Source organism: Eleutherodactylus coqui, chromosome 1 (genome assembly GCF_035609145.1).
Source record: "Eleutherodactylus coqui strain aEleCoq1 chromosome 1, aEleCoq1.hap1, whole genome shotgun sequence".
In the NCBI taxonomy this organism is placed as follows: domain Eukaryota; kingdom Metazoa; phylum Chordata; class Amphibia; order Anura; family Eleutherodactylidae; genus Eleutherodactylus; species Eleutherodactylus coqui.
This window is the reverse complement of record NC_089837.1, coordinates 528,972,939-528,989,827: the sequence shown is the minus strand read 5'-3', so window position 1 is coordinate 528,989,827 and position 16,889 is coordinate 528,972,939. Positions and strand designations below refer to the sequence as shown.

At 37.5% G+C, this 16,889-nt stretch overlaps 1 protein-coding gene across 4 annotated transcripts in view; it reads left to right on the top strand.

The window, feature by feature from the left end:
* The window catches only part of PDE2A (phosphodiesterase 2A), a 386,975-nt gene that overhangs the window by 310,472 nt on the left and 59,614 nt on the right, over positions 1–16,889 (top strand). For all 4 annotated transcript variants that reach the window (XM_066588384.1, XM_066588383.1, XM_066588382.1 and 1 more), the window contains one exon: positions 8,101–8,175. In XM_066588384.1, the coding sequence (XP_066444481.1) occupies positions 8,101–8,175 (75 nt within the window). The remainder of the gene's footprint in view (positions 1–8,100; positions 8,176–16,889) is intronic.

The following is a 16,889-nucleotide window of genomic DNA, read 5'->3' as shown; positions in this document are numbered from 1 at the left end:
CTGCGGGTAATCCTGCCCTAAACCTCGCAGTTCCCTGAATTAGAAGAGTTATGGTATTTTTTAGATTTATTAACGAGGTGAAAATTAAACTCTGTGCGTTAACATGACTGCGATACAAAAAGGAATCCATTTTCCGATGTCGGTATCCTATCTAAATACGGCCTTTGTTCCATGGAAGCGGCCATCAGAATGTACCGAGCGCAGAGTTGCGGCTGCAGGCGCTTTATTTGTTACAGCAGACCCAACGCCTAAATGCTGTCAGTCACATGAATCAGCAGTAAGCGCTGCCTGTGGCGTCCGCTCCGAAGGTCTATTCATTCCTTTCTTCCTTATATAATGCAAAATTAATATCTGGGGATTAAAAAGCTGAGCGCTCCCCGCCGCTGCCGGATGCATCTATTAGCGCAATTTGCTGCTATTCACCTCAAATTGCTATTGTTAAGTTCTAACCATTTAGCGATTTGATAGAACGGCTCCGGGATGTTCTGCTGATCGTCGGAGCGGTGGAAACAGACATCTCAAGTGTTTTTCTCTACCTGCCGTCCATTAAGCTCTGAATTGTTTCTTTATCCCTGCGACACACAGAGACGCCATTGTTCGCCGGCAACTTGTGGCTTTTGAACTGAACAATGCAGAATCGGACAAATGATTATACTTTAAGTTCTTGCCAGTGTCATTAACTAAAAGAGCCACTCCAGTCTCCCCACACATTATCATCTCTACATACCAAGGATGAGTCATGTGGTCAAGACGGATCATAGAATCGACTCTACATTTTAAAACATTCGGCATGTTCCTTCCATCCTTACCCTCAGAATAGAGCACAGAAGCATATTACATACTACTGCCCCCTATGTACAAGAATATAACTACTATAATACTGCCCCCTATGTACAGGAATATAACTACTATAATACTGCCCCTATGTACAAGCATATAACTACTATAATACTGCCCCCTATGTACAAGAATATAACTACTATAATACTGCTCCCTATGTACAAGAGTATAACTACTATAATACTGCCCCCTATGTACAAGAATATAACTACTATAATACTGCCCCTATGTACAAGAATATAACTACTATAATACTGCTGCCTATGTACAAGAATATAACTACTATAATACTGCTCCCTATGTACAAGAATATAACTACTATAATACTGCCCCCTATGTACAATAATATAACTACTATAATACTGCCCCCTATGTACAAGAATATAACTACTATAATACTGCCCCCTATGTACAATAATATAACTACTAGAATACTGGACCCTATGTACAGGAATATAACTACTATAATACTGTCCCTATGTACAAGCATATAACTACTATAATACTGCCCCCTATGTACAAGAATATAACTACTATAATACTGCCTACTATGTACAAGAATATAACTACTATAATACTGCCCCCAATGTACAAGAATATAACTACTATAATACTGCCTCCTATGTACAAGAATATAACTACTATAATACTGCCTCCTATGTACAAGAATATAACCACTATAATACTGCTCTCTATGTACAAGAATATAACTACTATAATACTGCCTCCTATGTACAAGAATATAACTACTATAATACTGCCCCCTATGTACAAGAATATAACTACTATAATACTGCCTCCTATGTACAAGAATATAACTACTATAATACTGCTCCCTATGTACAAGAATATAACTACTATAATACTGCTCCCTATGTACAAGAATATAACTACTATAATACTGCCTCCTATGTACAAGAATATAACTACTATAATACTGCTCCCTATGTACAAGAATATAACTACTATAATACTGCTCCCTATGTACAAGAATATAACTACTATAATACTGCTCCCTATGTACAAGAATATAACTACTATAATACTGCCTCCTATGTACAAGAATATAACTACTATAATACTGCTCCCTATGTACAAGAATATAACTACTATAATACTGCTCCCTATGTACAAGAATATAACTACTATAATACTGCCCCCTATGTACAAGAATATAACTACTATAATACTGCCTCCTATGTACAAGAATATAACTACTATAATACTGCTCCCTATGTACAAGAATATAACTACTAGAATACTGGACCCTATGTACAAGAATATAACTACTAGAATACTGGACCCTATGTACAAGAATATAACTACTATAATACTGCCCCCTATGTACAAGAATATAACTACTATAATACTGCTCCCTATGTACAAGAATATAACTACTATAATACTGCCTCCTATGTACAATAATATAACTACTATAATACTGCCCCCTATGTACAAGAATATAACTACTATAATACTGTCCCTATGTATATGAATATAACTACTATAATACTGCCCCCTATGTACATGAATATAACTACTATAATACCGCCCCCTATGTACAAGAATATAACTACTATAATACTGCCCCCTATGTACAGGAATATAACTACTATAATACTGCCCCTATGTACAAGCATATAACTACTATAATACTGCCCCCTATGTACAAGAATATAACTACTATAATACTGCCCCCTATGTACAAGAATATAACTACTATAATACTGCCCCCAATGTACAAGAATATAACTACTATAATACTGCCTCCTATGTACAAGAATATAACTACTATAATACTGCTCCCTATGTACAGGAATATAACTACTATAATACTGCCTCCTATGTACAAGAATATAACTACTATAATACTGCTCCCTATGTACAAGAATATAACTACTATAATACTGGACCCTATGTACAAGAATATAACTACTATAATACTGCCCAAATGTACAAGTATACAACTACTATAATATTGCCCCCTATGTACAAGAATATAGCTAATATAATACTGCCTCCTATGTACAAGGATATAACTACTATAATACTGCTCCTATGTAAAAGAATATAACTACTATAATACTGCCCCCTATGTACAAGAATATAACTACTATAATACTACCTCCTATGTACAAGAATATAACTACTATAATACTGCCACCTATGTACAAGAATATAACTACTATAATACTGCTCCCTATGTACAAGAATATAACTACTATAATACTGGACGCTATGTACAAGAATATAACTACTATAATACTGCCCAAATGTACAAGTATACAACTACTATAATACTGCCACCTATGTACAAGAATATAACTACTATAATACTGCCCCCCATGTACAAGAATATAACTACTATAATACTGCCTACTTTGTACAAGAATATAACTACTATAATACTGCTCCTATATACAAGAATATAACTACTATAATACTGCCCCCTATGTACAAGAATATAACTACTATAATACTGCCCCCTATGTACAAGAATATAACTACTATAATACTGTCCCCTATGTACATGAATATAACTACTATAATACTGCTGCTATTTACAAGAATATAACTACTATAATTCTGCCCCAATGTACAAGAATATAACTACTATAATGCTGCCCCCTATGTACAAGAATATAACTACTATAATGCTGCCCCCTATGTACAAGAATATAACGACTGTAATACTGCCTCCTATGTACAAGAATATAACTACTATAATACTGCCCCCTATGTACAAGAATATAACTACTATAATACTGCCCCCTATGTACAAGAATATAACGACTGTAATACTGCTCCCTATGTACAAGAATATAACTACTATAATACTGTCCCCTATGTACAAGAATATAACTACTGTAATACTGTCTCCTATGTACAAGAATATAACTACTATAATACTGCCCCCTATGTACAAGAATATAACTACTATAATACTGCCCCCTATGTACAAGAATATAACTACTATAATACTGCCCCCTATGTACAAGAATATAACTACTATAATACTGCTCCCTATGTACAAGAATATAACTACTATAATACTGTCCCCTATGTACAAGAATATAACTACTGTAATACTGCCTCCTATGTACAAGAATATAACTACTATAATACTGCCCCTATGTACAAGAATATAACTACTATAATACTGCCCCTATGTACAAGAATATAACTACTATAATACTGCCCCCTATGTACAAGAATATAACTACTATAATACTGCCTCCTATGTACAAGAATATAACTACTATAATGCTGCCCTCTATGTACAAGAATATAACTACTATAATACTGCCCCCTATGTACAAGAATATAACTACTATAATACTGCCCCTATGTACAAGAATATAACTACTATAATACTGCCTCCTATGTACAAGAATATAACTACTATAATACTGCCCCCTATGTACAAGAATATAACGACTGTAATACTGCTCCCTATGTACAAGAATATAACTACTATAATACTGCCTCCTATGTACAATAATATACCTACTATAATCCTGCCTCCTGTGTACAAGAATATAACTACTATAATACTGCCTCCTACGTACAAGAATATACCTACTATAATACTGCCCCCTATGTACAAGAATATACCTACTATAATCCTGCCTCCTGTGTACAAGAATATAACTACTATAATACTGCCTCCTACGTACAAGAATATACCTACTATAATACTGCCCCCTATGTACAAGAATATAACTACTATAATCCTGCCTCCTGTGTACAAGAATATAACTACTATAATACTGCCTCCTATGTACAAGAATATAAATAGTATAATACTGCCCCCAATGTACAAGAATATAACCACTATAATACTGCCCCCTATGTACAAGAATATACCTACTATAATCCTGCCTCCTGTGTACAAGAATATAACTACTATAATACTGCCCCCTATGTACAAGAATATAACTACTATAATACTACCTCCTATGTACAAGAATATAACTACTATAATACTACCTCCTATGTACAAGAATATACCTACTATAATACTGCTCCCTATGTACAAGAATATAACTACTATAATACTGCCCCTTATGTACAAGAATATAACTACTATAATACTGCCCCCTATGTACTAGAATATAACTACCATAATACTGCCCCCTATATACAAGAATATAACTACTATAATACTGTCCCCTATGTAGAAGAATATAACTACTATAATACTACCCCCTATGTACAAGAATATAACTACTATAATACTGCCCTCTATGTACAAGAATATAACTACTATAATACTGCCCTCTATGTACAAGAATATAACTACTATAATACTGCCCCTATATACAAGAATATAACTACTATAATACTGCCCTCTATGTACAAGAATATAACTACTATAATACTGCCCCTATATACAAGAATATAACTACTATAATACTGTCCCCTATGTAGAAGAATATAACTACTATAATACTGCCTCCTATGTACAAGAATATAACTACCATAATACTGCCCCCTATATACAAGAATATAACTACTATAATACTGCCCCTATGTAGAAGAATATAACTACTATAATACTGCCTCCTATGTACAAGAATATACCTACTATAATCCTGCCTCCTGTGTACAAGAATATAACTACTATAATACTGCCCCTTATGTACAAGAATATAACTACTATAATACTGCCCCCTATGTACTAGAATATAACTACCATAATACTGCCCCCTATATACAAGAATATAACTACTATAATACTGTCCCCTATGTACAAGAATATAACTACTATAATACTGCCCCCTATGTACAAGAATATAACTACTATAATACTGCCCCCTATGTACAAGTACATACAAAGTGCAATGCCACTAATGGCTGTTAATGGAGAGTTCCAGATTTTAAGGATCCCAAACAAGTTTATATATTGGTACCATCATACTCAATCTTATGACAAACTGAGGTTATTTGAGGTATTTTCGTATGTCTTTAGTATTGTAGCTGTTTTCAGTAGATGTAGCGCTTAGGTTCTTCGCCCATGGAAATCTATAAAAAACAATCTTCCCAACTAAACCGTCAAAAATTAGGATGCAGTATTTTTGGGGGGCTCAGGTGGGATTACCTAATCATTATCCGTCAGCACATGATTAGTCTGACTTTACATTCCCAGAACACATCCATAATGCTGCTTGTTATCTACGGGTATGGAGTTAGAGACAGTATGTTTTCTGTTGGGGAACGTAGCGTGTAGTTTATCTCAGAGGCCACAGATAAATTAAGTTCAGAAAATTGAATTGCATTTCTTGAAGGCCATATTCTTTTTTAGTTTAATGTTAGTTATCCTTAGAAGCTAGAGGGCAGGTTTTATTCAACTAGGAGCCGTAGCCCCACCCCCGAGGAGCAGTAAATACAGAGAAATAGCATCATCTCCACACCATAACCTGCAAACGTGGCATAGCTGTTCAGGGTTCGCAGTCACCCATTCCAGGCATATGTGGGATAGGCAGGGCCATAGGTGGAATGCCTAAGGCTGCACTAGCTCACCCCCTTCACCCGGCTGAGTGGTAACATACATGGGTTTAGGCAGCAGCAGCTTCAGGTGGATGGGTGTGAGTTAGGCCCAAGAAGTTTTCTTGTGTTAGAGGTTTTTATTTATAACCAGGGACTTTCCGAGAACAACATTTGCTATTTTCAGGCTCTTCTCTATAGATGTCGGACAATAGCTGTCGGTCATGCTGAGCCTCTTTTAGTTTGAGCGCCTCCTTTTAGATGGGTCTGTTTATTGGCCTTCACCTCGGTGTCTGCAGCTCTTTCTATTCTTCTTGCTCCCCTGCTGCTCTGAGTTTTTATCCCACTCTGCATTGTATGAATTCCGGTTTCTTCCACCTTATCAGCACCGTGCAGCATATACCTTCATAGGCTGGATAAGCGGTGAGCTGCAGGGGTTTTATGTGCTGCTCACCTGCGGATGACCTTAAAGTGAATATACACCACAGTACGCCATTTTACTACCAAAATAAACTTTTTCTAAACTTTCCGTAATGATTATATTCCATATAGATGTTCATAACGGTTGGAGTTTTGATGTTTCTGACACAGAGCTCCAAATCCCCTGCATAGGCAAAGTTACATCATAAAGTTCTGCCTGCGGTTGCCACTAGTTGGAGCTCAGGAGATTACCGAATACGTCTGTATGCAGTGAGCTCCCCCTAGTGGTGAATGCAGGTAGACAAAAAGTTATTGTGCAAACACGGTAACTGCTAATTGCACCCCTTAGCGTCGCTTCTGCTTGTTTTCATTTACTATACGACACCTAAACTGCATTGTGAGCATCACACAGGACGCTGTACGCTTCTACCATCTATGTGGAGACCGAACAGATGGTGGTTATAATTAGTGGATATATTGTTAATTAGATTCATTTTAACCCCTTAGTGCCACAGCCAGTTTTGACCTTCCTGATGTGACAATCAGTTTTCTCATCCCCGCCTTCTGGGAGCACACATAGCGGTTTATGTTTTGTCTACAAAGCCTTATAAGGTGTCACTATACTGTACAGTATGTTCGATGTCAGGAAAGGGTTAACGTCGCAGGAAAACATTTGCGTTTTAAATGCCAGTCTACGTAAATATGGTGGCAGCGCAAGCCTCTTAATAAATTTACGGATTTGAGGGTCGTAGGTGCACCAAATATGAAATCTCCGCCAGCTGTGAGCCGGCATACACTTCAGCTGTGATCCACGCCCACGCCTCTTAAGGATATGTTGATATGGAGGATATTTGATGCGGAATTTGGTGCAGAACTGCTGCGTTTCTGCATCAAATTCCACATCAAACCTGCATCCCATTACAGTGAATGGGAATCAGCGCCGTAGGCTTTACTGCACGGGTTCCACATCAGGAATTACAGATGGGGGTTTGCCCATTGAAAATCGTTAAATCCATGTGCTGATCCGCTGCCCCACATCTGCATGGCCGTGGCAGAAGTGTGCAGCGCACCCGTGGGCGTCTGACGGGGTTCTTAGAGGCGGAATCTACGCAGAAAAATGTGCTTTGGATTTTGCCGTGTGAACATGGCCCTAATACATTTGCTGCACTTCAGGCATAATGTACGCTAAATATGAAATCTGCACCAACTGCGGTCCGGCAGAGGTGTCGGCTAGAATTGGCACCAGCTTCTGGTAGCCACGCCCACTTTTGCTCCATTTGCAAAGAAGATTTCTCTGTTGAAGCCGGAATATTTTGTAACGTCATTTCCTTGACTACTTCTTATCTCTTTCAGCTGGAAGAACAGACGCAGTCCCCATGCTGCTGCCTCCTCCTGGTATCTGAGGACAGTCACCAGCTCTTCTGTCAGGTGAGCGCCATTGGGGAGGCGGAGCCTCTTATTCTATACCATAGAGATGAGTGATCAGGTGTGGATGTAATATACCCGTTCAGAAGGCACAGTATGTTATGTAGGTAGGCCAGGAAGAGGAGATAGGAGGACATGAGAGCCAATGCATCCTTCTACAGTTGCAAGAAAAAGTAAGTGAACCCTTTGGAATTCTCGGTAGTTTTGCATTGCTTACTAATACAGTGGGGTCTGATTGTATCTAATTCACAATTATAGACAATCGCAATGGAACTAATAACACACAGACAGTTGTAACATTCATCATCTACAGTGCAGGGAGAAAAAGTAAGTGAATCCTTGAATTTAATGACCTGCACAGTAGATTCCCCTTTAGCATCAGTCACCTCCACCAAACGTTTCATATTAGATGCAAATAAGATTTGTACAATATTGAGGAGGAATTCTGGATCTTCTCTCCTAGGAAATATGTTTCTGTTCATCACTATTTCTGGGATGTCTTATGTGCAGAGCACTCTTCAGGCCATGCTACAGTATCTCCATGGGGTACAGTCAGGACTCTGATTCGGCCATTCCAGAACGCAAATTATCATTATCCACCATTCTTTGCTTGTGTGCTTTGGGTCCTTGTCTTGTTGCATCACACAACGTGTCTTCAACTTGGGGCCTGGATGGCTACCCTTGCATTCTCCTGTAAGATGTTTTGATCCGCCTGAGAATTCATTATTTCCTCAATGATCGCAAGATGTCCCGGCCTGAGGAGCAAAACCACCCCAAATCATAATGTCCCTCCACCATAGCCCCAAACTATGATATCCCCTCCATCATAGTCCTTAAGCACAATGCCTAGTCCACCATAGCTCCAAACTATGATGCCCCCTCCACCATAGCTCCAAACTATGATGCCCCCTCCACCATAGCCCCAAACTATAATACCCCCTCCACCATAGTCCCAAACCATGATGGCACCTCCATCATAGTCCCAAACCATAATGCCCCCACCACCATAGACCTAAGCCATAATGCCCCGTCCACCATACTCCACAGTTGGATGAGGTTTTGGTGTTGTGTGCAGAGTTCTACTTCTCCATGTTGTGCATTGGTTCTATAATCTTCCCCTTTTGTCTCATTGATCGATGGAACAACATCTTTGAGTTGGTCCCAGATAGACAGGAGATGGGTTGCAGTGTATTTTTGGCCAGCAGCTGCTTCCTTCTTGGAGTCTTTCCATGTTCACTATTCTTGGTCGGTGTTTCTCTAATAGAGCAACAGAGGTCTCTACTATCTATGGGGTGTTATGTCGGTCCTCTGCTGTTCCTTTTGGGTTCTTTCTCCCCTCTTTCAGGACTGTTCATTGTGCTGTTGGAGTGATATAACAGGACACTCCTTGGGGGAGTAGAACAATCCGGAATCTTCTCTGATGTACACCTAAGTCCTAAGCTTTTGTAGCTTCATGTATCTATATAACACATCTTCTGGGATCTTCTGACAGTTGCTTTCATCGAGGCGATACTCACACTAACCAATCACTGAGAACAGATATATCAGTAAGCAGGCTTTGTGTACTTCTATTTAATGGGTGAAGCACCTGCACTGCCAACCTCATCTACTTAATGGAAACAGCTTTTATCAATTAGCTCTTGAAGAAGTCATTAGCACCGAGGTTCACTTACTTTTTCACCCTTCATTGTGGATGATGAAAACACAGCTGTTTTATGTATAATTGTGACTGAGATACAATAAGACTACATTGTATTAGTTATCAGTGCAGAAATCCTGGAAATTCCACGAGGTTCACTTACTTTTTCTTGCAGTTGTATATATCAGAGCACGGCCACTCTTCTCTATCCCCATAATTAGCGGTGAGTGCTCACTGTATGGCGGCCGCCTCTTTTAGCCTTATTGTGGTGGAATTTCTTCAGGGCTACAAGCCGCGTCTCTGATTTCCATCAGCAGCTTTTAGATCCCGGCTCCTGTTATGAAATGTTTGATAAGAGGTAAGTGAGCGCCGCCACATGAATGATCTGAGGGTAATTAAAGCCACATCTTATGGACTCTGTGGATCATTATTCCCGGCACGGCGCTCAGATTTGACGTGAAATTGATGTCCTGAGCGGCGCGATCTTTAATCTCCTCCTGATAAAAAGTTAGACAGCGTAACACTCATACAGGGAATCAATCTGTTCCTGTCGGCGCGCCAGCAATTAACTCCACACATTAGTCAATAGGATGACATTTCTCACTCCTGGAAGGGAAGCTTTGGCAACATTCCCATATATACCCATTGTCAAAAACAATCCCGTACCTAGAAAGAGTTATCATTTTGATGCAAAGCTTGGCATGCAGCACCATCTCAGCAGATCTGTAATGATGGGAGTTGTGGTGATTAGATGGATGGTCTTGTCACCGGAGGCCCTAAAAGTGGTTCCCCCCCTTGGCCTATAAGAGGCTCTCGGAGGCTCCTGGTGTATAGTGACCTCTTCTTCCACTTGTAGAGCTTGTTGACCACTAGACGCCTCTACGAAGAAGAGAAGAGATTTCACCCCGTTACCAGAGTCAGAGAGGGGCGCATTATTGGGATGTGAGGAGCTGGATGGTCATATGGATCAGTCGTCCCCCACCTGGACTGTTCTGACCAGACTGTTAGGGGGTGTTGGGACCAGTGGATGGCGGTACACAAGGTGTCTGGGCTCAGGGCACCCCTACAGACCACCAGTAGAGAGGAGCGTCTGACCAGACTGTTAGGAGGTGTTGGGACCAGTGGATGGGAGGTACACAAGGTGACTGGGCTCAGGACGCCCCCTATAGACCACCAGTTGAGAGGAGCGTCTGACCAGACTGCTAGGGGGTATTGGGACCAATGGATGGTGGTACACAAGGTAAATGGGCTCAGGACAGCCCCTACAGACCACCAGTAGAGAGGAGTGTCTTCCGGCCCCCATTACATGTACGGCCCCTAACCCCCACCGTCACCTCCATTTGCAGTGATGTCATGAGCAATGCAGCTGGACGCTGCGGAGGGGACCCGGGTGTCTCCAGCCTTTTCCGTCATCTGCGTCTCTCCAGCCTCTTGCACACAGTTTTAGAACTAGTCCTCCTGTGTGACATCTGGGTTAGACATGATGGACACGTAGTTATCACCTGGAAGCTACAATCAAGATGGCGGACAGAAATTAGAAACCACAGAAGAATGCTGTCATTATTGTCAACCTGAAGCGCCAATTATCATAACTGCGCTGATATAAAATCCGGAGCGTCTGCAGTTTGGGTAGAAAAATATCCTGATTTATTCCCTTCCCTCAGAAGGAAGCGTCTCGTTAATCCTCCGACTCCCACGAAGACGCGGCTCCTCCATGATAATGATTGTGGCTGCGGGCCTGTAATGTGTAAACACCCCAACGTGCGGAGCGCGAAGAGATCGCGGGGCGCTGACCTCCTCTTCTCTGATCTCAGGCATCTAACGCTGCCGCAATGTATCACATAAACACTCGCCGCTACATCAGAGTGATTCCAGGAGACGCCCCGAAGCCAAACGATTCAAGTCTGTAAATAAAGGCAGAAATGTATAAACAGACAATTTATTTTATGGCTCTAAAATGTAAAATGTTCAAATCTGTAACAAAGCGGAACCAAATACCTGACGGAGGATATGATTCATCACCTGTACTGTGCAGATACTGGTTATATCTACTGCAGGGAGAGGGAGAAGGAGAGAAGGGAGAGGGAGAGAGAGGGAAAGAGAGAGAGAGGGGGGGGAAAGGGGGAGAGAAGGGAGAGGGAGAGAGAGGGAAAGAGAGGGGGAAAGGGGGAGAGTGAGAGAAGGGAGAGGGTGAGAGGGAGAGAGAGGGGGAAAGAGAGAGAGAGGGGGAAAGGGGGAGAGAAGGGAGAGGGAGAGAGAGGGAAAGAGAGAGAGAGAGGGGGAAAGGGGGAGAGAAGGGAGAGGGAGAGAGAGGGAAAGAGAGAGAGAGAGGGGGAAAGGGGGAAAGGGGGAGAGAAGGGAGAGGGAGAGAGAGGGTGAGAGGGAGAGAGAGGGGGAAAGGGGGAGAGAGGGGGAAAGGGGGAGAGAAGGGAGAGGGAGAGAGAGGGTGAGAGGGAGAGAGAGGGGGAGAGGGAGAGAGAGGGGGAAAGGGGGAGAGAGGGGGAAAGGGGGAGAGCGAGAGATATGAGATAGACAGAGAGATATGAGATGGAGAGATAGATAGATAGATAGATATGAGATAGAAAGATATGAGATAGATATGAGACAGATAGATTGATAGATAGTTAGATATGAGATAGATAGATATGAGATAGATAGATATGAGATAGATAGATAGGAGATAGATAGGAGATAGATAGATAGATAGATAGATAGATAGATAGATAGATAGATAGATATGAGATAGATTGATAGATATGAGATAGATTGATAGATAGAGATGAGAGAGGAGATAGATAAATAGATATGAGATAGATAGATATGAGATAGGTAGAGATGAGATAGATAGATGATAGATATTAGATAGATGAGATAGATAAATAGATATGAGATAGATAGCTAGAGATGTGGTAGATAGATATGAGATAGATAGATATGAGATAGATAGATAGATAGATATGAGACAGATAGATAGATGGATATGAGATAGATAGATATGAGACAGATAGATAGATAGATAGATATGAGGTAGATAGATAGGAGATAGATAGATAGGAGATAGATAGGAGATAGATAGATAGGAGATAGATAGATAGGAGATAGATAGATAGATATGAGATAGATAGATAGATAGATAGATAGATAGATAGATAGATAGATAGATAGATAGATAGATAGATAGAGATGAGATAGGAGATAGATAGATAAATAGATATTAGATAGATAGATATGAGATAGGTAGAGATGAGATAGATAGGAGATAGATAGGAGATAGATAGATAAATAGATATTAGATAGATATGAGATAGGTAGAGATGAGATAGATAGATGATAGATATTAGATAGATGAGATAGATGAGATAGATAGATATGAGATAGATAGATATGAGATAGATAGATAGGAGATAGATAGATAGGAGATAGATAGATAGATAGATAGATAGATAGATAGATATGAGATAGATAGATAGATAGATATGAGATAGATAGATAGATAGATAGATATGAGATAGATAGATAGATAGATAGATATGAGATAGGAGATAGATAGATAGATAAATAGATATGAGATAGATAGATAGAGATGAGGTAGATAGATATGAGATAGATAGATATGAGATAGATAGATGATAGATATTAGATAGATGAGATAGATAGATAGATAGATATGAGATAGATAGATAGATATGAGATAGCAGATAAATAGATATGAGATAGATAAATAGATATGAGATAGATAGATAGATATGAGATAGATAGATAAATAGATATGAGATAGATAGATAGATATGAGACAGATAGATAGATAGATGGATATGAGATAGATAGATAGATATGAGACAGATAGATAGATAGATAGATAGATAGATATGAGATAGATAGATAGATATGAGATAGATAGATAGATAGATATGAGATAGATAGATAGATAGATAGATATGAGATAGATAGATAGATATGAGACAGATAGATATGAGACAGATAGATAGATAAATAGATAAATAGATAGATATGAGATAGATAGATATGAGATAGATAGATATGAGATAGGTAGAGATGAGATAGATAGATATGAGATAGATAGATGATAGATAGATATGATATAGATAGATAGAAATGAGATAGATAGATAGATATGAGATAGATAGATATGAGATAGATAAATATGAGATAGATATATAGATAGATAGATATGAGATAGATAGATATGAGATAGATAGATGATAGATATTAGATAGATGAGATAGATGAGATAGATAGATAGATATGAGATAGATAGATAGATATGAGATAGCAGATAAATAGATATGAGATAGATAAATAGATATGAGATAGATAGATAGATATGAGATAGATAGATAAATAGATATGAGATAGATAGATAGATATGAGACAGATAGATAGATAGATGGATATGAGATAGATAGATAGATATGAGACAGATAGATAGATAGATAGATAGATAGATAGATATGAGATAGATAGATAGATATGAGACAGATAGATAGATATGAGACAGACAGATAGATAAATAGATAAATAGATAGATATGAGATAGATAGAGAGATAGATAGATATGAGATAGATAGATAGATAGATAGATAGATAGGAGATAGATAGATATGAGAGAGATAGATAGATATGAGAGAGATAGATAGATATGAGAGAGATAGATAGATAGATAGATAGATAGATAGATAGGAGATAGATAGATAGATAGATAGATATGAGATAGATAGAGAGATAGATAGATATGAGATAGATAGAGAGATAGATAGATATGAGATAGATAGATAGATAGATAGATAGATAGATATGAGAGAGATAGATAGATATGAGAGAGATAGATAGATAGATAGACAGATAGAGAGATAGGAGATAGATAGATAGATAGATAGATAGATAGATATGAGATAGATAGATAGATAGATATGAGATAGATAGATAGATAGATATGAGATAGGAGATAGATAGATAAATAGATATGAGATAGATAGATAGAGATGAGGTAGATAGATATGAGATAGATAGATATGAGATAGATAGATGATAGATATTAGATAGATGAGATAGATGAGATAGATAGATAGATATGAGATAGATAGATAGATATGAGATAGCAGATAAATAGATATGAGATAGATAAATAGATATGAGATAGATAGATAGATAGATAGATAGATATGAGATAGATAGATAAATAGATATGAGATAGATAGATAGATATGAGACAGATAGATAGATAGATGGATATGAGATAGATAGATATGAGACAGATAGATAGATAGATAGATAGATATGAGATAGATAGATAGATAGATATGAGATAGATAGATAGATAGATATGAGACAGATAGATATGAGACAGATAGATAGATAAATAGATAAATAGATAGATATGAGATAGATAGATAGGAGATAGATAGATATGAGATAGGTAGAGATGAGATAGATAGATATGAGATAGATAGATGATAGATAGATATGATATAGATAGATAGAAATGAGATAGATAGATAGATATGAGATAGATAGATATGAGATAGATAGATATGAGATAGATATATAGATAGATAGATATGAGATAGATAGATATGAGATAGATAGATGATAGATATTAGATAGATGAGATAGATGAGATAGATAGATAGATATGAGATAGATAGATAGATATGAGATAGCAGATAAATAGATATGAGATAGATAAATAGATATGAGATAGATAGATAGATATGAGATAGATAGATAAATAGATATGAGATAGATAGATAGATATGAGACAGATAGATAGATAGATGGATATGAGATAGATAGATAGATATGAGACAGATAGATAGATAGATAGATAGATATGAGATAGATATGAGATAGATAGATAGATATGAGACAGATAGATAGATATGAGACAGATAGATAGATAAATAGATAAATAGATAGATATGAGATAGATAGATAGGAGATAGATAGATAGATATGAAATAGGTAGAGATGAGATAGATAGATATGAGATAGATAGATGATAGATAGATATGATATAGATAGATAGAAATGAGATAGATAGATAGATATGAGATAGATATATAGATAGATAGATATGAGATAGATAGATAGATATGAGATAGATAGGAGATAGATAGGAGATAGATAGATAGATAGATATGAGATAGATAGATAGATAGGAGATAGATAGGAGATAAATAGATAGATAGGAGAGAGATAGATAGGAGAGAGATAGATAGGAGATAGATAGATAGGAGATAGATAGATAGATATGAGATAGATAGATAGATAGATATGAGATAGATAGATATGAGATAGATAGATAGGAGATAGATAAATAGGAGATAGATAGATAGATAGATAGGAGATAGATAGATAGATAGGAGATAGATAGATAGATAGGAGATAGATAGATAGGAGATAGATAGATAGATAGATAGATATGAAATAGGTAGAGATGAGATAGATAGATATGAGATAGATAGATGATAGATAGATATGATATAGATAGATAGAAATGAGATAGATAGATAGATGAGATAGATAGATATGAGATAGATATATAGATAGATAGATATGAGATAGATAGATAGATATGAGATAGATAGGAGATAGATAGGAGATAGATAGATAGATAGATATGAGATAGATAGATAGATAGATAGGAGATAGATAGGAGATAAATAGATAGATAGGAGAGAGATAGATAGGAGAGAGATAGATAGGAGATAGATAGATAGGAGATAGATAGATAGATATGAGATAGATAGATAGATAGATATGAGATAGATAGATATGAGATAGATAGATATGAGATAGATAGATAGGAGATAGATAAATAGGAGATAGATAGATAGATAGATAGGAGATAGATAGATAGATAGGAGATAGATAGATAGATAGGAGATAGATAGGAGATAGATAGGAGATAGATAGATAGATAGATAGGAGATAGATAGATAGGAGATAGATAGGAGATAGATAGATAGATAGATAGATAGATAGATAGATAGATAGATAGATAGATAGATAGATATGGAATGGATAGATAGATAGATATGAGATAGATAGATAGATA